This window comes from Oncorhynchus tshawytscha, linkage group LG04 (assembly GCF_018296145.1).
Source record: "Oncorhynchus tshawytscha isolate Ot180627B linkage group LG04, Otsh_v2.0, whole genome shotgun sequence".
Lineage (NCBI taxonomy): Eukaryota > Metazoa > Chordata > Actinopteri > Salmoniformes > Salmonidae > Oncorhynchus > Oncorhynchus tshawytscha.
Genome location: NC_056432.1, coordinates 64343821 through 64368688, shown reverse-complemented (window position 1 = coordinate 64368688; position 24868 = coordinate 64343821). Strand labels below are relative to the sequence as shown.

At 44.5% G+C, this 24868-nt stretch overlaps 1 protein-coding gene across 1 annotated transcript in view; it reads left to right on the top strand.

Annotated features, from left to right (window-relative positions):
* The window catches only part of LOC112249182 (E3 ubiquitin-protein ligase Arkadia), a 41196-nt gene that overhangs the window by 3461 nt on the left and 12867 nt on the right, over positions 1-24868 (top strand). The window contains 2 exon segments of the mRNA XM_024418904.2: positions 7282-8261; positions 15925-16051. Of these exon segments, the coding sequence (XP_024274672.2) occupies positions 7367-8261; positions 15925-16051 (1022 nt within the window). The 5' untranslated portion in view covers positions 7282-7366.

Sequence of the window (24868 nt, the reverse complement as noted above, 5' to 3'; positions counted from 1 at the left end):
ATGAGTTCTGATACACCTCACAATTTGAGTCACACCTTGCATAGAACACATTGACAAACCTGCACTAAAAATAGTAAAAGATATATTAGGTAATGGTTTGGGATAGGTTAATAATTTGTGTGTCCTTGCGTTGGTGGTAGATTTGGTTTTTCTGCAGCCATTGCTGAAACGGTGTACTGTGAAGCTCAAGATAGGTCTGTGTTTTGCTCCTCAAGGAATGAATTAAAGCAGTTTCCCATAAATGCCCTCTCCTCTGAAATGTCTCCACCTTGGTGCCAGGGGGGATTGATTGCCAAGGTGGCTGTCCACTGAGGCTGCTGTGTTGCTGAGTGTCATGCGCTGCTTGCTCTGTGGCACAGGAGCTCATCAGTGGCTCACAGGGGGAGCCTCAGAGGATCATGGTTTGGGGCTTTGGTTCTCTGGCAGCAGTTATACATCGGAACCCAGGGAGGGGGTATCTCAGAACGCCCCAGCCCTAGTTCCCAGAAGTCTCCACCTGCGGCATCTTCTTCTTTCTCTTTGCTCATGAGATGGAAACACAGACATGATACATGAGTGTTTTCATGAATACTGTATCAGGTATTTGTTCAGTGTTACTGTCAATGTTAGTTTGCTTTAGTAGGCTAGGCTACACATTGAGGGCTCCTGGCCAGATACCCTCTCCTGTTGTCTAGTTTGTGAGGTGGATATCGTGTTTTAATGGTAGTCAACTCAGGGTTACACAAATCCTCGAGCTGTGAAGGATTCGTGAAGAAACTTGTCAGTTTGGATTCCAGCCCTACCGGCATTAAATCTGACTTCAGTCCTCAGCCAGCCTACATGGCAGGGTTTCGACACCAACCTGTGCTTTCTTTGGCTGGAAGGTCTGCTCAGTTTATATTGGGTAAATGCAGGATTTGAGTGCTTTCCTACCTACTGTGATGATCCCTAGTGATTGACCCACTCTGGGTTCAGTTGCTGTTTTGAAGACAAGCACCCACACAATCCTTGTTCCCTGCAGGCTTCTACCTACTCATGGGTCAATGGGGTTTAATATGCATATGGAGAATTCCAGCGGAAGGTCAACCTGAGAAAGTAATGTTGTCCTTTTAAAGTGAAACCAACATGCCAATACTGTATACACTCCCTCCAAAGGGTACTATAGACCAACACATCAAACTTTTAATTTATATTTTGTCCATTCTGTGAGACATTTTAAATTTGTGGTTTTGCATGCAAATGTAACATCGATAACTCTAGAATCACTCTTGTCCAAGCAATGGGTGGGGGAAGTGGCTTCCACCCCAGGCACTCACTGACTGACTGGGTTTTGCAGTAGGTTTGCATTCTAGTGTATGCTGACACATCAAATTACACTCCACTACTTTCCTGGTGCAGATTTTAACACACTTTATGATCACTAAATAAGCTAACAGTGCTGCATGTTCACGTCGTGTGGTGTTGTGTAACATCCGGATCTCAGGGTCAACGAATGGAATGCAACAGACTGAATATGATTGCATTATTTGCTATACAGTGGGGCAAAAAAGTATTTAGTCAGCCACCAATTGTGCAAGTTCTCCCACTTAAAAAGATGAGAGGCCTGTAATTTTCATCATAGGTACACTTCAACTATGACAGACAAAATGAGGGAATAAAATCCAGAAAATCACATTGTAGGATTTTTTATGAATTTATTTGCAAATTATGGTGGAAAATAAGTATTTGGTCAATAACAAAAGTTTCTCAATACTTTGTTATATACCCTTTGTTGGCAATGACAGAGGTCAAATGTTTTCTGTAAGTCTTCACAAGGTTTTCACACACTGTTGCTGGTATTTTGGCCCATTCCTCCATGCAGATCTCCTCTAGAGCAGTGATGTTTTGGGGCTCTCCTGAAGGCAGGTTTGAATTAGCATCAGGCTAACGGCTACACAAAGTGGCAGACGCTCGCGCCTCACAGACGGGCATTCTCATTGCCTCTTCAGAAAGTTGCAGGAAATACAAATCACTGACGCATTCTGTTCTTGTCTTATGATAAACCTAGGCAAATGTATTACTTTTCAGTACATTTACTTGATTCCCTACTAATTTCAATGTTTTTGAATATTGTTGAATTCCGTTTTAATGTCTGGATTCGGTGATTCCGCCATCATTCTCCGCATCGTGGATTTTATAGGGCCCTACTAACAGTAAATTAATGTGTTTGATTATTAGACAGAACAGAACCTTCACTTACAATAATGTGTGCATTCTTAGAGCCTATGCCACTGAAGCTGTGTTCACATTGGCAGTTTGAAGTGACTCAAATCCTCTTTTTTTTTTTGCATATCTGATGCAAATGTCCTTTTCCTGCAGTCTGAGCAGCCAAAAGGGACATGGAATCTGATATTACAAGCCACATTTGAAACCACCCTACATGGTTTGAAAGCAGATACAAATCTGATTCCTGGCCTTGCGACTTGTCTGAAGGGTCAAATCTGATTTATTTGCTCCCAACTGGTTTTTAGACTGCTATTTGGCATATCTTGTTGCTTGCTAGCTACTCTGACAGTTTGATTAGATAGAACATGTTAGTTTGACAACCACACACTAGAGGTCGACCGGTTTAATCGGAATGGCTTATTTAATTAGGGCCGATTTCAAGTTTTTATAACAATCGGTAATCTGCATTTTTGGAGGCCGATTATATTGCAATCCATGAGGAGACTGCGTGGCAGGCTGAACACCTGTTACGCAAGTGCAGGCAGCAAGGTGTCATGGTAAGTTGTTAGCTAGCATTAAACTTATCTTATAAAAAAACAATAAATCTTAACTAGTGATTATGTTAACTACACATGGTTGATGATATTACTAGTTTAACTAGCTTGTCCTGGTCGCCTGGCTCGTTGCAAACTGTGTGAAGACTATTTCTTCCTAACAAAGACCGTAATTAATTTGCCAGTATTTTACATAATTATGACCCAACATTGAAGGTTGTGCAATGTAACAGCAATATTTAGACATAGGGTTGCCACCTGTTCGATAAAATACGGAACGGTTCCGTATTTCACTGAAACAATAAACGTTTTGTTTTTGAAATGATAGTTTCCGGATTTTACTATATTTATGACCAAAGGCTTGTATTTCTGTGTGTTTATTATATTATAATTAAGTCTATGATTTGATAAAGCAGTCTGACTGAGCGGTGGTAGGCAGCAGCAGGCTCGTAAGCATTCATACAAACCGCACTTTCCTCTGTTTGCCAGCAGCACTTCGCAATGCTTGAAGGACAGCGCTGTTTATGACTTCAAGCCTATCAACTCCGAGATTAGGCTGGCAATACTAAAGTGCCTATAAGAACATCCAATAGTCAAAGGTCTATGAAATACAAATGGTATAGAGAGAAATAGTCCTATAATAACTACAACCTAAAACTTCTTAACTGGGAATATTGAAGATTCATGTTAAAAGGAACCACCAGCTTTCATGCAGTTGGAAGTCAGAAGTTTACATACACTTAGGTTGGAGTCATTAAAACTAGTTTTTCAACCTCTCCACAAAATGTATTGTTAACAAACTATAGTTCTGGCAAGTCGGTTAGGACATCTACTTTGTGCATGACACAAGTAATTTTCCCAATAATTGTTTACAGACAGATTATTTCACTTATAATTCATTGCATCACAATTCCAGTGGGTCAGAAATGTACATACACTAAATTGACTGTGCCTTTAAACAGCTTGGAAAATTCCAGAAAATTATGTCATGGCTTTAGAAGCCTCTGATAGGCTAATTGACATCATTTGAGTCTATTGGAGGTGTACCTGTGGATGTATTTCAAGGCCTACCTTCAAACTCAGTGCCTCTTTGCTTGACATCATGGGAAAATCAAAAGAAATCAGCCAAGACCTCAGAATTATTTTTGTAGACCTCAAGTCTGGTTCATCCTTGGGAGCAATTTTCAAACACCTGAAGGTACCAAGTTCACATCTCAAGGCTTCAGTCAGGAAGTTAAAGCTTGGTCGCAAATGGGTCTTCCAAATGGACAATGACCCAAAACATAAAAAATCTCTTAAGGACAACAAAGTCAAAGTCAAGTATAAACAATAGTGCACAAGTATAAACACCATGGGACCACGCAGCTGTCATACCGCTCAGGAAGGAGACACGTTCTCTCTCCTAGAGATGAATGTACTTTGGTGCGAAAAGTGCAAATCAATCCCAGAACAACAGTAAAGGACCTTGTGAAGATGCTGGAGGAAACGGGTACAAAAGTATCTATATCCACAGTATAAACACCATGGGACCACGCAGCTGTCATACCGCTCAGGAAGGAGATACACGTTCTCTCTCCTAGAGATGAATGTACTTTGGTGCGAAAAGTGCAAATCAATCCCAGAACAACAGTAAAGGTCCTTGTGAAGATGCTGGAGGAAACGGGTACAAAAGTATCTATATCCACAGTAAAATGAGTCCTATATCGACATAACCTGAAAGGCCGCTCAGCAAGGAAGAAGCCACGGTTCAAAACCGCCATTAAAAAAAGCCAGACTACGGTTTGCAACTGCACATGGGGACATGTATAGTTATATTTTTTGGATAAATGTCCTATGGTCTGTTGAATCAGAAAATAGAACTGTTTGTCCATAATGACCATCGTTATGTTTGGAGGAAAAGGGGGGAGGTTTGCAAGCTGAAGAACACCATCCCAACCATGAAGCACGGGGGTGGCAGCATCATGTTCTGGGGTTGCTTTGCTGCAGCAGGGATTGGTGCACTTCACAAAATAGATGGCATCATGAGGCAGGACAATTATGTGGATATATTGAAGCAACATCTCAAGGCTTCAGTCAGGAAGTTAAAGCTTGGTCGCAAATGGGTCTTCCAAATGGACAATGACCCAAAACATAAAAAATCTCTTAAGGACAACAAAGTCAAGGTATTGGAGTAACCATCACAAAGCCCTGACCTCAATCCAATAGAAGATTTGTGGGCAGAACTGAAAAAGCGTGTGCGAGCAAGGAGGCCTACTAACCTGACTCGGTTACACCAGCTCTGTCAGGAGGAATGGGCCAAAATTCACCCAACTTATTGTGGGAAGCTTGTGGAAGGCTACCCGAAATGTTTGACCCAAGTTAAACAATTTAATGGCAATGCTACCAAATACCAATTGAGTGTATGTAAACTTCTGACCCACTGGGAATGTGATGAAAGAAATAAATGCTTAAATAAATCCTTCTCTCTACTATTATTCTGACATTTCACATTCATAAAATAAAGTGGTGATCCTAACTGACCTAAAACAGGGAATTTTTACTAGGATTAAATGTCAGGAATTGTGAAGAACTGAGTTTAAATGTAGTTTGCTAAGGTGTATGTAAACTTACGACTTCAACTGTATGTTCTCATGTTCTGAGCAAGGAACTTAAACGTTTGCTTTTTTAAATGGCACATATTGCACTTTTACTTCTCCAACACTGTGTTTTTGCATTATTTAAACCAAATTGAACATGTTTCATTATTTTTTTGAGACTAAATAGATTTTTATGTAATATATTAAGTTAAATTAAGTGTTTGTTGTTCATTCAGTATTGTTGTAATTGTCATTATTATAAATAAATACCTCTACTACACACACGCACATTAGTGAATGTGCTAGAAAGGTAAACGGCTAACTAGTTGACTACCCTAGCTAGCCAAAAAGGACTTGTTCTGAAAGTTGGCTCATCTTATCCCCGAGGCTTAATGTCTTATTACATGATGCGTTTATACGTTCGAAGCGACTGGGAAACGTCCATGACAGCCATTGTTGTCACCTTAGCTTGCTACATAACTTCTGAGTGATTTGGTGGGGGTGCTCCTGCTTCCTATCAGCCTACACTACTGCGCCCACACCTGTCGTTACAATGACAACTAGCGTAACCATGTCAGCAAAATAATTTTGACTAAACTCCCACACATCTAATTTGATTACTTGTAACTTGCTGTTTGGACAGTCAGTATTCCAAAGCGGTTTTGAAAAACAAAACCGATTTGAGCATTAAGGCCTGTAGTGTGAACAAGGCTTTATACCATAGAGTTCATTGTTTTCATACTGAGCCTTGTGTCAATACACAGGATATTGCAGGCTGGAGAATGGCAATTAGTATGTCTTTACACATAACTGTTTAATCAGTACGGCTTCATTAGGCCAACCATTATAAGGCTTCTAAAGAATGGCTAACCATGTCCAATTCAGCTCACTTGTGTCATTTAAATAAAATACATCTCATAAAGTAGGATTTTATTCTAAATCTCAGTTTGAGGTGTTTACTGGTGGATCAAGTATAGGAAAACACCACACTGTCAGCTGTGTGTGCACGTTATACCACACTAAGAAGTAGGCTAATGAACTGAGCCAACGTGCCTTTTTAAAAAGATGGCTGCTTTCATAATTCAAAGGACTTGAGGTGACTGCACTGAAGTAGAAGACATTTTACTCTGTCCTACCCTTGGTGAAAGGCTTATTTTGAAGTATAAACAGTGTGATTAGATTAGACAATTTTAGGAAAGGAGGATGTGTGATAAATGGAGAGGGAAAGCATGATAAATGGTGAGGGGGGGATCGATAGGAGGAAACCGGTGAGACTAGGCCTATATGAAGGCCTAGAATCTTTCATCTTGGTAAGAGTTTGCGCTAGGCTAGTGTTTTGATGCCAGCAGGCTTGTTTTTATTTACAAGATCGATATCAAAGGGATGCATGCTTAGCATTGGTTGCCTGTAGCCTCGTACCTTCTGAAGCTATAGACAAGCGAGTTCTGCAGTCAATTCTGTTCCGGTAATGCCATTATGAAAATGTCTCCTAATCTCCCCACGCAGCCTTTCCATGGTTTTATCACTCAACAATAGAGAATTGAGCTGGTAAAAGATATGCTCCAGTGTTTGTTTCTACCTTTTCCATATTGCCAGGCTGCATGACCTTACTTTGCTCATCAGTTTCCTTCATTACAGCATCAAGCCTAGCGAACATACTGAGATTAGTCTCAGATTACCACCCAGTCTGAGTCACGCACTGCCAAGAGTGGATAATACAACAAATGCTACACAACTGACTCAGCCCAAGGCCTCAATTAATTTGCTCTCACAAACAAACCATGATGCACTGTTTTTGCCTTTCTCCTCGTACACGACGAGAGAGCGAGCGCCTCTATATTATCACAGCATGTAATTATTATCATAATACATTTAACCCATCTTTCTGTTTTATAAATTGCCTCCATTAACAAAGTGCAATCATTATTTTTCAGCGTGTCTAACGTTTACCTTCTCTTGTTTCACAGAACTAGGTTGGTTGCGGGCCCGCCAATGGACCTATAGGAGCTAGCGGAAGTTTAGTTGGCATTGCGTCTGCGTGGACCAGGCAGCATGAAGAGCGAGGTGCCCTCTGAGGCCCAGGGTAGACAGGAGCACCTGAAGGGTCCGCTGGCCAACCCAGAGCCCATGGAGACGGCCAAGAGCTTCCCTGCCAACATGGAGGTGATCGGCAAGGCAGGCAGCGAGTTTGCACCACTGTGTGCCGAGACCAGGCACCGGCCCCTGAGGGACATAGGGGCCCGCAGAGACCCAGACAGGGGCCTGCCTGGACGCAAAAAGCGCAAGAGCCAACAGCCAGGGCCCTCGGACTGCTCCCTGAAGGAGGGTCGTGTCAGTGAGGGCTCTCTTCCCCTTCAGCGCCACCAGCCAGATCTCTTGGAGCGACGCAGTGAGGACGAACGCAACCCAGAGTCCTCGTTCAGTGACTGTGCCTCCTCTCCCTCCTCCAGCCTGCGCTTCGGGGATTCGGATACTATGAGCTCAGAGGAAGAGGTGGAGGCTGGAGGGACGGGAGCAACAGGGGGACCGCAGCCAACACAGCAGGCGCCGGTCTCCACCACAGGGGGTGGGACAGGGGTGGGTCTGCGCACCATTCTGGGTCGGACTCGGGGAAGCCGCTCTCATAAGTGGGCACGGTCAGAGGTGGAGCCGGTGCTGCTGAAGCGGCCGTGCCTGAGCGGGCGGCGGTCACTGCATAGGAAGCGGATTGTGAAGCCTGGGCCCGGCGGCATCCAGCGGACTCAGAAGCAGAAAGAGCGCCTACTTCTCCAGAGGAAGAAGCGGGAGGTAATCGCTCGCAGGAAGTACGCGCTGCTCCACAGCACCAGCAGCTCCAGTGAGGAGCTGACCAGCGGGTCATCCTCACCCTCTTCTACAGAGGCAGAGGACGAGCTGTATGTAGACGGCAGCAGCAGCAGCCAGCCAAGCAGCGCAGCTGTGGCCACAGGTAAACTCACCCTCCTTATGCACTCTGGTGTGTGCTTCTGATCTTTTCTCTTGCACGCACTCACACACACACACACACACACACACACACACACGCACACATTTTAAAAATAATTTTATTTTAATTACACAGTACAGTCGAAGGATTCAAACATTTAATATGTCATGTATATATGGACATTTATGGATACAGAAGCACATTCTTTTCCATACTGCCCATGACAGCTGACACAGAGCAGGACCTCGCTAGCTGCTTTGTCCTACGCAGGTACCCACATACTGTCAGGCTATGTACATGGCAAAGGCTCCCAAATATCAGCACTACAAAGTTTTCAATGATAGCCAAGGCTGTTCAGACGTGACACAAGGGGCTGGTATTTCAGCAACTTGTCAGTAAAGGTCTGCTCCATCTACGAGTCAAAAGAGTAACTCACTTCCAGAATGACCAACCCCGCCCCTACAACATCAATAGCTGGCATTTTGTGAGAAAAAAACACACACACAATCCCCGTAGAGAGGAACATCTTCCTCACTCCTCTGACACTGAGTTTGCAATGACGTATGACATGAAGCTGCTCTGACCAGGGTAAATTGTACTGATCATTACATTTGTACATTTTAGTGATTTAGCAGATGCTCCTATTCAGAGCGACTTACAGGAGCAATTAGGGTTAAATGCCTTGCTCAAGAGCACTGACAGATTTGTCACTTAGACGGCTCGGTGATTCGAACCAGCGATCTTTCGGTTACTGGCCCAATGCTCTTAACCACTAGTCTACCTGCCACCCCACAAAACAGACCACAGGCAAAGGAGTCGCACACTGTTAGCCAGCCAGCCAGCCAGCCAGAGTTGAATCACGGTTAGACTCCACCCGTAGCACCGTTCACTCATGTCCAACTGCTCTGTTTCCCAGCTGTCTGCTTTGCAGGCCTTGTTAGTATGGAGTGGGGGTGGGGTGGGGTGGGGTGGGGAGGTCATGGACGTCCTGATGTTGCAGAGCCAAACATCTCATAATTTTGTCCACATTAGTGAGTCTGGTGCATCACACCCCAGAAATGTGTTGTCAAATTCCTTCATGTCAAATGAATCTAATGCAAGCTAATTTCGGTGAATCCGCTTTGCTCAGAATTGAGATCAATTCCATATTTTTTGCCTCAAGAGAAAAGACTGAGCAAAGAAATGCATGAATGGCCTTCAGAATATACATTTACAGTGTGTATGTACACAGCCTATTCCTACAGTTTTATCCAGTCTCACTGTAACTGTATTGGGGGGAATATATTTGGCCTCTGTGGTGTTGTTCTCAGGAAATGAGATGTGTAGCCTGGGGGCCAAGCAACCATTACACTGTTTTTGTTCCATTATGCTGAAAGATGTCCTACCAGGCATTTTTGAAGACACTCAGAATTGGGATTTCTTTCACCAGGCTGGCAGCACTTTCACTCTCACTGTAGCCAGAACTGTGTGTTGTTTACGGTCTCCCTCTCCCCCATTATTTGGAAGGACACTTGATTTGGAAGTGAACATCAACCGAATGCTTGTTACACTCTCAAACACATGACTCCAGTAAACTGTTACTTTATTTAGAGAAAATGATCAAAATAAAGCTCTAGTAAAAGATACATTCCTCCTCTGATTGTGGAAGAGACCATTTTAATCCCTGAGCCTAGTTTGGTTTGTGGCTGACCTTCCCCGCTCTGTGTGCTCAACAGCTATGAGAAAAGCTGCCTAAATATTGATTGATGAATTAGCTCAGTCAGAGCGAGGCTATTTTATGAACAAAGCACAATATCACATGACTAGGATGGGTGTGGGTGTATCAAATTGTATTGGTCACATTCACATGGTTAGCAGATGTTAATGCGAGTGTAGCGAAACGCTTGTGCTTCTAGTTCAGACAGTGCAGTAATATCTAACAAGTAATCTGACAATTTCACAACTGCCTAATACACACATGTAAAGTGATGGAATAAGAATATATTCATAAATATATGGATGAGCGATGGCCGGGCGGTGTAGGCAAGATGCAATAGATGGTATAAAATACAGTATATACATATGAGATGAGTAATGTAAGATATGTAAACATTATTAAAGTGTAATTTTTTTAAAGTGACTAGTGATCCATTTATTAAAGTGGTTACTGATTTGAGTCTGTTTGTAGGCAGAAGCCTCTCTGTGTTAGTGATGGCTGTTTAACAATCTGATGCCCTTGAGATGTTTTATTTATTTTTCATTGTGTCGGTCCCAGCTTTGATGCACCTGTACTGACCTCGACTTCTGGATGGAAGCGGGGTGAACAGGTAGTGGCTCGGGTGGTTGTTCTTGATGATCTGTTTGGCCTTCTTGTGACGTCGGGTGCTGTAGGTGTCCTAGAGGGCAGGTAGTTTGCCCCCGGTGATGCGTTGTGCAGACCGCACCACCTTCTGGAGAGCCTTGCGGTTGAGGGCGGTGTGCTTGCCGTACCAGGCGGTGATACAGCCCGACAGGATGCTCTCAATTGTGCATCTGTAAAAGTTTTTGGTGACAAGACAAATTTCTTCAGCCTACTGAGGTTGAAGAGGCGCTGTTGTGCCGCCTTCACCACGCTGTCTGTGTGGTGTGGACCATTTCAGTTTGTCCGTGATGTGTATGCCAAGGAACTTCAAACTTTCCACCTTCTCCACTACTCTCCCGTCGATGTGGATAGGGAGGTGCTCCCTCTGCTGTTTACTGACATCCACGATCATCTCCTTTGTTTTGTTGACGTTGAGTGAGAGGTCGATTTTCCTGGCGCCACAATAACGAGTTCCCTCTCCACCTCCCTGTAGGCCATCTCGTCGTTGTTGGTAATCAAGCTCACTGCTGTTGTGTCATCTGCAAACTTGATGATTGAGTTGGAGGCGTGCTTGGCCGTGCAGTCATGGGTGAACAGGGAGTACAGGAGGGGTCTGAGCATGCACCCTTGTGGGGCCCCAGTGTTGAGGATCAGCGAAGTGGAGATGTTTCCTACCTTCACCACCTGGGGACGGCCCATCAAAGTCCAGGACCCAATTGCACAGTGTGGGGTTGAGAGACCCAGGGCCTCAAGCTTAATGATGAGCTTGGAGGGTACTATGGTGTTGAATGCTGAGCTGTTTGATTTGATTTGATTTGTAAGTCAATGAACAGCATTCTTGCATAGGTATTCCTCTTGTCCAGTTGAGATAGGGCAGTGGGATGGCGATTGCATCGTCTGTGGACCTATTGGGGCGGTATGCAAACTGAAGTGGGTCTAGGGGGGGTAAGGTGGAGGTGATATGATCCTTGACTAGTCTCTCAAAGCACTTCATGATGACAGAAGTGAGTGCTATGGGTGGCGCTAGTCATTTCAAAACATAATACTACATAGTTTCCTTAGGACTCGAAGCAAGGCGACCATCTCTGTGGGTGTATCTGTGGGTATTGAAGTTGTTTTATTTTTTAATTCTGTCCGCAGTGTTTGAGCTCTGCAGCTTTGTAGGTGCCACAGGTAGAGGCAGTGAAAAGTCCAGCATTTTCCATTCTTTTGAACATAGCTCTTGTGCAGTGGAATACACACATAGAAGTTAAGCCCAAGGGTTTGCTGGAATATGACCCCTGGGCCATGGCCAAGCCTGTTAGGATTTTTATGAATTTACATAGCCCTCTTTGTTTCAGGCATTTTTAGCCTATGTTCAAGGGACATTTCAGTTTTTTTCCCTCTCATATTCATACGCCTCTTTAGGAACCTGTGAGGCTGGTTCTTCAGCAGTTACCATGAATATACATGCTTTGATGGAGCTCTAATGTATGTGTTTCACTTTGAGACATCCAAAGGAGGGCCAGCATCGATTGCTATAAAAGGTGCTATAGAAAGGCCCGGTGCTGCGCACACACACATTTCAAGTTTCAGACTATATATGCGCATTTTGAATTTCCTGTTGAGTAGCAATAGCATCTTCCCTCCCACATATCTCAGTCTTGCGCACGGTCATTATTATGTAGCACATTCTCTTTGTTCTACCGAGGTCACTCACTGGCTCCTCTCTATCACACCGCTGAGTCACCCTGACCTGTGAATACCAGTGGAAAATAGACTTTGCACGCAAGGTGGGTAGGTACTGCTGATGGGGGCTAACCGACCTTGCACCGCTACCCGGAGCTCCAAACCTGGCAGCCCAGAAACCAAGCCTCTTCCTCTGTCTGAGCTGCAGGTGTCTGGGTTTATGCACCCAGCTTCTCCTCCCCACAACACACCACAGTACAGCAGGGTAGAGCAGCACAGCACGCCTCTGACAACCACCTGCTGTTTCCTGAGCTGCACCGCTACAACACAAGCCAAAGAACGCCATTTTTCAAGGAACTCTTAATTTTCCGTTCCTGCCCTACCCTCTTTCACCTCTCTCAGTTGAATGTCTTCGTGTAGCTAAGCTGTAATAGTGTTTCCACTCAGTGGCCCTGGGGAAGGATCGAGGGGATCATGGGGCGAGGCTGCCTCTGTGTCTTTGCTATGGGAAGTAGGTGGGTGGAGAGGACTGACTCAAGCACTAAGCCCCACTGTATCTTGCTAACAACAAGGGCTCTCAGAGGAGAAACTATGCCATTGTTTAGAGGAGAGGAGAGGAGGCAGTTAGTAGAGATAGATCTCTATTGGCCAGAGGAGGGGATGAATGTAATGTACACTAAAAGGCCCAATCACCAAGCTGCCTATTCGTCAGACTTTAAATACATGGACATGACAGGAGTGTTTTAGTACTGTAATTCCTGTATTCATGTCACATTATAGACATATTCCTTGCAGTAGGATATGAAATCATGACCGTTCTATACATTACATTTCTATCAGCAACTGTCCATACTGTGTGTTATGCCAAGCTGCATACACCCCTGAGGTCACAATCGGCCCTTTCTCAACTGCAAAATGGAGAATGCAGACACTACACACTGAAATAAATATCTATTCAAAGATAGCTGCCAGGACATTTCTCTTATTTGTCAATGTCAATAGTCACATCGGCCATTGTTAGATGTGAGGTCATATAGTCTTCTTATTTACATTCCCTGAACCAGGAAGTGTTTGTGTAGAGCAGTATGTTTCATGAGGGAGAGAGGTAGCTAGGCTAGGAGAGGGTGCTAAGCAGCAGCACCCAGTGGTGTTCACTAGAGCAACAAGCCACTGCTCATTGCACAGACACACACAAACCACACAGCATCTATGAGGCAACACATGCCACAGTTGAACCTAATGTTACAATCATTTCAGTATAGTAATAATACACAGTGGACTAGAATGAATTTAGTTTTTGATCTGTAATTTTAAATCTGTAAAAATATGTCTGTAGATCAAACAGACAGTCAGTATAAGGACCACATTTAGAACTAGCTGTTTGGGGTGGTGTGACAAAAATAAGCCTCTTGCCTTCCTGGTTCGATGTTATGAAATGTTAAGTGTATTGAACACACCCTGGGCCTCTTCCTGACAGTGAGGCCAGGTCAGGCATGGCTGGAATGAGAGATACTAGACAGGGGACCAATCAGAGTGCAGATGCAGAGATTGCACTGCAAATCCTGCAGACAGTGGAGAGCAGAGCAGCATTTGCTGACCTACATTTCACACAGGCCCAGTACACAGACTGTTAGCCTGCACACCACACCACAATCGATATTCATTTATACTGATACTGATACTCCTATTTAGCTTTGAGGGTGTTTCTCGCATGGTGAGGAAGAACCACCAGAAGATGCTGGTGGAGGTTGTTTTATGTTGCTGCGTAACACACATGAGGTCATGTGTTGTCAACCAGCCATCTTCACAACAGAGCCTGCAACATACAGCAACAAACATGTACAGTATAACCTCTGGAATTAACTGCATACTAAAACGGATGCAATTTTATTTACGTAAAGTGGATTTCCGGCGACTTTTCCAGCTACTTTATATGATCATTATCAGTTCAACAATGTTTACATCAGGACTTACAGGTCAAATTGCCAGATGTGTCTCTCCTCAGTATACTCTTATCTATTCGGGTGCCTAGTCACTTTACCCTGCCTTCATGTACATATGCTACATTACCAAAGTTATGTGGACACCTGCTCATCGAACATCTCATTTCGAAATCATGGACATTAATGTCGAGTTGGTCCCCCCCCTTTGCTTAACAGCCTCCACTCTTCTGGGAAGGCTTTCCACTAGATGTTGAAACATTGCTGCATGGACTTGCTTCCAGTCAGCCACCAGCATTTGTGAGGTTGGGCGATTAGGCCTGGCTCGCAGTCGGCGTTCCAATTCATCCCAAAGGTGTTCGACGGGGTTGAGGTCGGGGCTCTGTGCAGACCAGTCAAGTTCCTCCACACCGATCTTGACAAAACCATTTCTGTATGGACCTCGCTTTGTGCACAGGGGCATTGTCATGCTGAAACAGGAAAGGGCCTTCCCCAAACTGTTGCCACAAAGTTGGAAGCACAGAATCGTCTAGAATGTCATTGTATGCTGTAGCGTTAATATTTCCCTTCACTGGAACTAAGGGGACTAGCCCACACCGTGAAACAGCCCCAGACCATTATTCCTCATCCACCAAACTTTACAGTTGGCACTATACATTCCGGCAGGTAGCGAGCTCCTGGAATTCGCGGTACCCAGATTCATCTGTCGGACTGCAAGATGGTGAAGCATGATTAATTACTCCAGAGAACGCGTTTCCACTGCTCCAAAGTTCAATGGAAGCGAGCTTTACACCACTCCAGCTGACGCTTGGCATTGCGCATGGTGATCTTAGGTTTGTGTGCGGTGCTTGACCATGGAAACCCATTTCATGAAGCTCCCGACGAACAGTTCTTGTGCTGACATTGCTTCCAGAAGCAGTTTGGAACTCAGTAGTGAGTGTTGCAAACGAGGACAGACTAATTTTACGCGCTTCAAGCACTCTGTTATTCCGTTCTGTGAGCTTGTGTGGCCTACCACTTCATGGCTGAGCCATTGCTTCTCATAGACGTTTCCACTTCACAATAACAGCACTTACAGTTGACCGGGGCAGCTCTAGCAAAGCAGAAATTTGACGAACTGACTTGTTGGAAAGGTGTTATCCTATGATGGTGCCACGTTGAAAGTTACTAACCTTTTGGCTCCCGAGTGGCACAGCGGTCTAAGGCACTGCATCTCAGTGCTAGAGGCGTCACTACAGACCCGGATTCAATTCCAGGCTGTATCACAACCAGCCGTGATTGGAAGTACCATAGGGCGGCACACAATCGGCCCAGCGTTGTAAAATAGGCCGTCATCGTAAAATAATAATTTGTTCTTTTACTGACATGCCTTGTTAACGAAATAATAAAAAAAATATTGCATGGTTGTGTGCTCGATTTTATACACCGGTCAGCAACAGGTGTGGCTGAATCCACTAATTTGAAGGGGTGTCCACATACTTCTGTATATGTAGTGTATCTACCTCATGTACCTCGTACCCCTGCACATTGATCTGGTACTGGTACTCCCTGTATATAGTTCCATTCTTGTATATTGTATTTTATTCCTCTTGTCTTAGTTTTAAAAAATGTACATATATATTTTAGTCTGCATCAATTGGAAAGGTTCGTAAGCAAGCATTTCACAATATAGTCTACACCAGTTGTATTCGGCGCAAGTCATTTTAATAACATTTGATTTGACTGTGTTGTGTTCCAGTTTCTCTGGATGAAGACGTGGTGGTGATCGAGGCGAGCCCTGCACCCCCTGTCCCAGCCAGCGAGGAGATCAACGTCACCTCCACCGACAGCGAGGTGGAGATAGTCAACGTGGGAGATGGCTTCAGGTGAGCACCTTCCCCTGTCTCCTCTCTGAGGAGATCAACGCTGTACAGAGCTAATGAACCACAGTGGAAAATCGAAGGAAGTGAGATGGTAAAGTACTTTGGCTATGAAATTCTCTCTCTCGGGAGAAAAAACATCCACCTAAATTTTTCCCCTCATCTTTAAGCTCTGAAAGTAATCTAAATGGCACTGGCCTTCATTTGTGTCCTGAGACAGCCTGGCCCTGCAGTATTGACAGTACTTTATCCTCGTGGCTCTGACGATATAATCACAGTCAACTGTGATGTGTCTATTAGAGGCTCGCTGGGCACTGGCTTCTCATCAAGTGTCATAACATTTTCTGAGACTGCCACATTGGGCTGTGGTAGTGTTTTTCCAGGATACCTCAGAAATGCAGTGTAGGCTCTCCAAGTGCTATTTGGCCCCTATGGAGAAGTTGCTGGTATCGCTGTGGCAGGAGGGATAATGCTCATCTGGGATTGGCCATGAAGCTGGCAGGCTGCAGCATTGCACTGGCATTCCACCGCTCTCCCAGCTGTTGCTATCGCTGTCTTCTTCAAGGGCAAGGCTTCCATACAGTAATACACAAGCTATCTCCCCATCCTCCATCAACAATCTAATGAGAGCCCCTCTCTCCCCCCAGGGCATTTTCATCTGACCCTCAGTTAACTCTGATTCATGGTCCAGTTACCTCTGATGCCCCTGTCAGGGAACTGCAGGTTCAGTTCATCTCTCTGGTACAGTCTCTGATCTAGAGAACCAGGACATTAGATCCAGGTGGATTTGCTTTTCTTCTCGCAGCATGCTCTCCTGAACTGATATTACTAAAACATGGGAAATAAATGCCAGCTGGTTACAGGTTACCAGGGCTTTTGGCAGGCTTTGTGAAGTGGGTACCCAGAGTGTAGTCTTTCCACATAGACCTAGGCCTACATGATTTCTCTATCTGACTCTTGTGGGATGTCTTCTGAAAATGCTCTCTGCCATGACCTGAGGAGAGTTGATCTCATGCATTGGGATTTTACAGCAGTGCCAGTGTGAGAACGCTATGCTACAGTATATCGGTGCTGTTGAGCTGATATAGTGGTGTTCCTCTCTGAGTTTATTCTGTTTCTACTTGTCTCCCCTCTACTTTCTCTCCTTGAACCCCTCTCATTTCTTTAATTGTTATTGAGGTGTCTTGGTGCATAGCACTGAGACTCATTTACACCAGCTTGATTCCATTATCTCACCCTCTGCTGCCAGAAATAGCAAGGCCTGTGAATTTCACTCCTGCCAGCAAAGTCACTCTGTCAACCCAAATGAATTGCTCTCTGTTTGTGATATGCCTCGTCTCTTATGAGACAAATTAGCAGAAATTCTGCTCCAGCAATCAAATGGTCAGTTTCAGTTACTGTAGCGTTTATCTTGTATAAAACATTTATACATGCCACAACACTAAACAATACATTTATTGCACTCTAACGGTGACAAACGGTGCCCACAAACTGTTAGGGCCTACAGTGCTTTCGGGAAAGTATTCAGACCCTTTTACTTTTTCCAAATGTTACGTTACAGCCTTGTTCTAAAATCGATTCAACATTTTTTAAATTAATATACGCACAATACCCCATAATGACAAAGCGAAAACAGGTTTTTAGAATTTTTTGCAAATGTATTACAATTTTTTTTTAAACAGATGCCTTATTTATATAAGTATTCAGACCCTTTGCTATGAGAGCCAAAATTGAGCTCAGGTGCATCTTATTTCCATTGATCATCCTTGAGATGTTTCTACAACTACGTTGGATTCCACCTGTGGTAAATTAAATTGATTGGAGGGCCTTGGTCAGGAAGGTGACCAAAAACCTGATGGTCACTCTGACAGAGCTCCTGAGTTCCTCTGTGGAGATGGGAGAACCTTCCAGAAGGATAACCATCTCTGCAGCACTCCACCAATCAAGCCTTTATGGTAGAGTGGCCAGACGGAAGCCACTCCTCAGTAAAAGGCACATGACAGCCCACTTGGAGTTTGCCAAAAGGCACCTAAAGGACTCTCAGACCATGAGAAACAAGATTCCCGGTCTGATGAAACCAATATTGAACTCTTTGGCCTGAATGCCAAGCAGCATGTCTGGAACCTGCCACGATCCCTACGGCGAAACCTGCTCCAGAGTGCTCAGGACTTCAGACTGGGGCAAAGGTTTACCTTCCAACAGGACAACAACCCTAAGCTCACAGCCAAGACAACACAGGAGTAGCTTTGGGACAAGTCTCTGAATGTCCAGAGCCCGGACTTGAACCTGATCGAACATCTCTGGAGAGGCCTGAAAATAGCTGTGCAGCGACGCTCCCCATCCAATGTGACAGAGCTTGAGAGGATCTGCAGAGAAGAATGGGAGAATCTCCCCAAATACAGGTGTGCCAAGCTTGTAGCGTCATACCCAAGAAGACTCAAGGATGTAATTGCTGCCAAAGGTAAAGGGTCTGAATACTTATGTAAATGTGATATAGTTTTTTTTATACATTTGCAAGAATTCCAAAAAAACTGTTTTTGTTTAGTCATTATGGGGTATTGCGTGATGAGGATTATTTTTTAAATACATTTTTGAATAAGTTTAACGTAACAAAATGTGGGGAAAGTTGAGGGGTCTGAATACTTTGCAAATGCACTGCACATAAAGCTGTCCCAATAGCAGTCCCAACACCTTACCACTGCTACACCTGGCTATCAGCGGAGCCTTGTCAGGCAGCAAAACAGTTCATTCAGCCTAATTTACTGACTTTCAAAAAACATAGCTGATATGGCTGACTTGCTTATTAAAGAAATGTGCTTACTACTGACAATTGAGATGTACAAACTATGGCGTAAGATGACGTGCGGATGAGGCAATGTGTTATTTCGATTAAGACACTAATGAGCGAGTTAGGACAGACGTTTTCAATATAACTATTTTTTTAGCACTTTTGAAATGGGCTGTTCTTATGGTATTCTCCCTGTACACCAAGTCAGAACTGTAGGATAAATAAAGGGGCATATAGGCAGACAATGAAAGCTCTTACAATATTCTTTGATTGCATTTCTCTAAAGCAGGTTATAGGCACCACCAAGTCAGAACAGTAGGGAAAATTTAAGAGGTGAAAATAGATTACATTTATTAGGGTGAGGCACGTGGGCTACTAACAGTTAACTACACAGCATACTCTTAATATTACTTTCTTAGCTACAGTATATATATCTCCCTGGCATGTTACATTTATGCAGCAGCATGCAAGAAATCTTTGGACTCCCCTTGTTCTACTGTGCTCACTTGAACAGGAAGGTGGCTCAGCGGTCTTTCGTTGGCATATTTTGGCATCAAACTCGAATCAGTCTGGCATTCTCTGGATTTATGGTGCCTTCAAGACAACTGGGAACTCTGAAATTAACAAGGGCGAATCATGATGACGTCGGAGCTCTAGAAATAGGCCCGAGTTCCCAACTTGCAATTGTGAGTTGGATGACCATTCAAAACCTATTTTCTCAGTCGGAGCTTGTTTTCTTCAGAGTTCCCAGTTGTCTTGAACTCATTGAAGTCTGAGATTTCCCAGTTCAGAGTTACCATTTGTTTTGAGCACGTCGATTTGTGATTTCCAAGTTGTTGTGTAATGTTTGTCCAATGGCCGATGAGCACCGATACGTTTTATCTATCATTTCTCTTTTATTATTTCTCTTCATATGACAAGGATTTGCCAGTAGATTGTCGACTTGATTCATGATGATGACTGCTAGCTAATATTTTGAAAGTAAGATGTTGACATGATCACTCCAATCAAAGCTACTGTAGCTATAACGTGATTTGAAGTCATTTTATCTGTGGCCAATGACCTTAATCTTTCTTGGATGGACACTTCTTCTAATGTAATTCTATGGCAGCACCCAAGGGGCTTGAATTTTCGAGCTCTACCCGTAGATTTTGCAGTGATGTAGGCTGTCATTGTAAATAAGAATTTGTTCTTAACTAACTTGCCTAGTTAAGTAAAGGTTTAATATATTTATTTTTTAATCTAGTTTCCCCATGCGTGACAGAACACTGAGCCAATCACGGCGCAACTTGAGAACACTACCAACCCCTTAGCTCCGTATTTTCCTCTGGCTGCCCCACCTCCACAGAAACCACTGAGCTAGGCTGAAACCCCTGCATTTTGGAACTGCCCTACTCAAGAAAGCAAAAAAGAGACCAACTTTGTATGCCGGTTTATTAACTCCATTATATTTTAGTTTTTTACGTTGTTTGTGAACTGATATGTGACACGTATTAATGCCAAAATAACATGCAAAACAGGCAACAACAAAAAAGCAAAACAGGTGGAGCTCAAAACCGCCCTGAATGAGGGGTCGCCCCTGCTTGTATGTAATGGCTAGCTATCTGGGGTGTAAAGTAAACAAAATAAACCTACATAGGTGATTTTATGCATCCTTTTTATCTCATTGCAGGTCAAAACACTGTTTTGACACTTAAAAATACTTCAACAAGCAACATTGTGGAGGTTTACTAAATAGGCAAATTCTCTCAACCCTGTGCCTGTCACCAATCACTAGATGTGCACAAAGCATAGCATTGGTCTAAAGATATCAGGAGTGGCCAGCCCAATGAGCCCAGTGCATTTTCATGTTTTTTCCATTTCATCTGAATGACATGCAGATGTTCAGGTTGTAAGTAAGGTAGTCAAGCTTATTTATCTGGGTAATGGATGGCTGATTGGAGAGGAGATAGAGACTGCTAGTAATCCCAGGTGAGCCTCCCAGCTGCTGTGTCCTTGAATGGATCACTCATTTGCTTCAGTAAATACTCAGCTGGCTACATGGATGCAAACTTAATGAGGCCGTCTCATTCATTTGCATGTTAGGGGATTGTTTGTTTCCTGGCGCTGTATACTCTTTACTAGCTAGCTAATCCACCTTGTGTAATTATGCTCCTTACTAATGTAATCCATAGCATGCTAGCATTGTTAGCCATAAGTTTATGTTTTGTCATTCCTGGTCATTATGCTTTCAGGAAGATAATCAGCCAAATATGGCCTCCTCAATGATGGCTAGAGAGGAGGTACACAGCACAGCCATGTCATGGCGTGTTCTGTCTAGAAGCCTCTGTCTCTCTGGTATGACCAGTCATGTGGCATCACTTCCCATTATTATCAGGATGAGAGGAGCCCCCTCCACACTCTACAAACAACCCTAAAATAGGCAACTCCATATCTGACCAGTTAGAGTCCTATGATATTATCCCATATTGACCTACATTATCTATCATATAATACATTTACTGTCTGCAAGGAACGTGATCATGTTGTTTTCAAGGGTGGGTTTTTAGATGTAGGATATTTGTTCTGTATGTAGGGCAGTGCAATGAAGTGTTGAGTAGTGTCTGGCTGTTCCCAGAATGGGACCCTCTGTGTGAAACCTAAGGTCAGTTGGTGTCTCTCTCTCTCTCAGGCTCTGACCGTTGACGTGACTCATCTCCAGGCTCCCAGCTCTCTGTGTGTGTACTGTGAGTGGAATGCAGGGAGTGGGGGAAAGCCAGGGGTTTTCTAGGAAGGGGGAGGGGGTTAATAGCATCAAATCTTAAAATCTCACGAAAATTAATGACCTGGGTCCAAGGTCGTGTGTGTGTGTGTGTGTGTGTGTGTGTGTGTGTGCGTGCGAAGAGGAACAAGAGTAATAGCATACTGTTGTTTAGTAGCGTGGATGAGCGGTTAAAGAACAGGTTTAGAGACCAGTTCAGGCTGCTGTGGAGTGGAATAGCAGGGGGCCAGACAGTCTCTCTATAGCTCTGCATAGTGCATAACATATCCAGAGAAGAGCTGCACTGGGGAGCAGGCCACATGCCTCTGGTTGTTTTTAGCAGTGAAGCCAAGCCCCCCTTCCAGAGGCCAGCTCATCTGACCACTCTCTGGGCTCACCATCTCAGTGAGCCCATTCTGCAGGTCTGGAACCCCAATGGAGGATTTCACCCACTTGGCTTGACTGACTGGAGCTTTAGTGGCCCTGTTAATTTCTCCCATGTTCCCTCTGTCCCACAGACACGTGATTAGCTTGCCTGTGATTGATTCTACCCTGACAGTGCTCCTCTGTAGATTTATTCAGGTTGTGCACTGTGACGTATTTTAAACGGCGTTATCCAGGAGTTGATGAGGCTAAATGTGCCTGGCCTTTTCAGAAACATTAATGTGGGAAGAGATCTGTAAGGGGGGGCAAGAGAAGAGATCTGTAGGGGGGCAAGAGAAGAGATCTGTAAGAAGAGGGGGGCAAGAGAAGAGATCTGTAAGGGGGGCAAGAGAAGAGATCTGTAAGGGGGGGCAAGAGAAGAGATCTGTAAGGGGGGCAAGAGAAGAGATCTGTAAGGGGGCAAGAGAAGAGATCTGTAAGGGGGGCAAGAGAAGAGATCTGTAAGGGGGGCAAGAGAAGAGATCTGTAAGGGGGGCAAGAGAAGAGATCTGTAAGAAGAGGGGGGCAAGAGAAGAGATCTGTAAGGGGGCAAGAGAAGAGATCTGTAAGGGGGGCAAGAGAAGGATCTGTAAGGGGGCAAGAGAAGAGATCTGTAAGGGGGCAAGAGAAGAGATCTGTAAGGGGGCAAGAGAAGAGATCTGTAAGGGGGCAAGAGAAGAGATCTGTAAGGGGGCAAGAGAAGAGATCTGTAAGGGGGGCAAGAGAAGAGATCTGTAAGGGGGGCAAGAGAAGAGATCTGTAAGGGGGGCAAGAGAAGAGATCTGTAAGGGGGCAAGAGAAGAGATCTGTAAGAGATCTGGGGGGCAAGAGAAGAGATCTGTAAGGGGGGGGGGCAAGGGGAGAAGAGATCTAAGATCTGTAAGGGGGGCAAGAGAAGAGATCTGTAAGGGGGGGGGCAAGAGAAGAGATCTGTAAGGAGGGGGGCAAGAGAAGAGATCTGTAAGGGGGGGGCAAGAGAAGAGATCTGTAAGGGGGCAAGAGAAGAGATCTGTAAGGGGGGCAAGAGAAGAGATCTGTAAGGGAGGGGGGCAAGAGAAGAGATCTGTAAGGGGGGGCAGAAGAGATCAGTAGAGGGGAAGAGATCTGTAAGGGAGGCAAGAGAAGAGATCAGTAAGGGGAGGGAAGAGAAGAGCTCAGTAAGGGGGAGAAGAGATCAGTATAGGGGAGGGGAAGAGATCAGTAAGGGGGCAAGAGAAGAGATCAGTGAGGGGAGGGGAAGAGATCAGTAAGGGGGAGGGGAAGAGATCAGTAAGGGCCCTCTAAGAAATAGAAGGCTGTATTTTTCTGAGAACTTGTAAGTATTTGGAGTGTGATACAGATGGGTTTACATAAGCATTGCTCTCTCTCCCCCTCTCTCCATCCCCCTCCTCTCTCTGGCGCGCCCTCACTTGCTCTATCACTCTTCCTCCCTCCCTCCACTCTTTTGCTGTATCGCTCCCCCTCTCTCTCCCTGTAGATATCCCTCACTCCCTTCGCTCTCTTATCTATCTCTCTCCCTTGATCTCCGTCCCTCCCATGGCTCTCTCTCTCCCTCTATCTTCCTTCTCTCTCTCTCTCTCTTCATGCTAGGTTGACGATATTCTCCCTAGGTATTTCCGGGAAGTGAATGAACAGAGTGTAGCTAGTTACGTGTGTGTGTGTTTTATCTCCCCATCTCTGCCTGCACCTCCCAGAGATGCCCTGGCTTGCAGGAGAATGCAGAGAAGGGCAGTTTCTGAAGGGGGAGGTGTAGCAAGGAGTACTGGGAGTAGAGGTCAAAGGGCACCAGGATGAGTAATGCAGACATCCCGATTCTCGAGCTGCAACACACATACATGTACAGAGTTTGTGTCAACGGACATGGAGATGAATACATCATTATTGGACGTAGCTACCCTGTGTCTGCCCCGCCTCCTGTTTGTTGTGATGCTGAGTTTGCCGACTGTCAGCTGTACGTAAAACAAGTGGACAAATCCCTTTTCGACTCCGTGTGTTTTGGAAAGGTTAACACTAATTGTTTCAAGTTAACGTTAGCGAACATAAGATGGACATTCAGTGGGCTCTAAAGTGCCAGCAGTTCATTTGCTAGTGAAATAAATGCAAATATGAAAAATAACTGGTCGCATTTGTGCGAGTGTGATATACATTTAATTCTGCATCCCGTTAGTTGTATTTTCCGCGTAACATTACGAGGATCACGCAACCTGATACACTGTAACTATGATCCACGTCACCAAAAGTATAATCTGAAATGACAAGCATTCCTCTACTATAGAGACTGATCTTGGGGGCATGTGCTAAGAAAAACGTTATAGATAATTATCTCCATTCTACACTGTACATGAAATGAAATAAACATACAGACAATCTGTGCTAATTCCACAAAACATATATTTCTTATCAGTATGAGTCTTTTAGGGTGTGTAGATACCTGGTTCAGTCCTCTGAAAAGTTGTGATCCATAATGTTTGTCTAAGCACATGAATCTCCAATTTGCCACGCGCGTGCGTGACAGGGTTGGCAATGACGGTTTTCCGCTGAAAGATCTTTACAGTGCAGAGATGCCATATTCAGTATTAGTGGAGGCTTTGGATTTTGGTGCAGAACATGCAGCTTGCACTTCTGTCTTGCCCCCCCCCCCGTACGTACCATAGCCCAGTTTGTACACAGTTCATAGATCCCATCCTAGCAGTTAGCCCCACATTACCACACTGTCGAGCCCTCTCTAAGCCCTCAGGCATTTGGCAGAGTGCGTGTGGGGATGGCAAAACCGTGGTCCTGCCAAGCCCCCAGTTCCCACAGTGTTCTTGTTTACTGTGTTCTGTTTTCCCCTCACCTCCACCCCTCAGAGGCCACGGTGGTAAACAGGTAT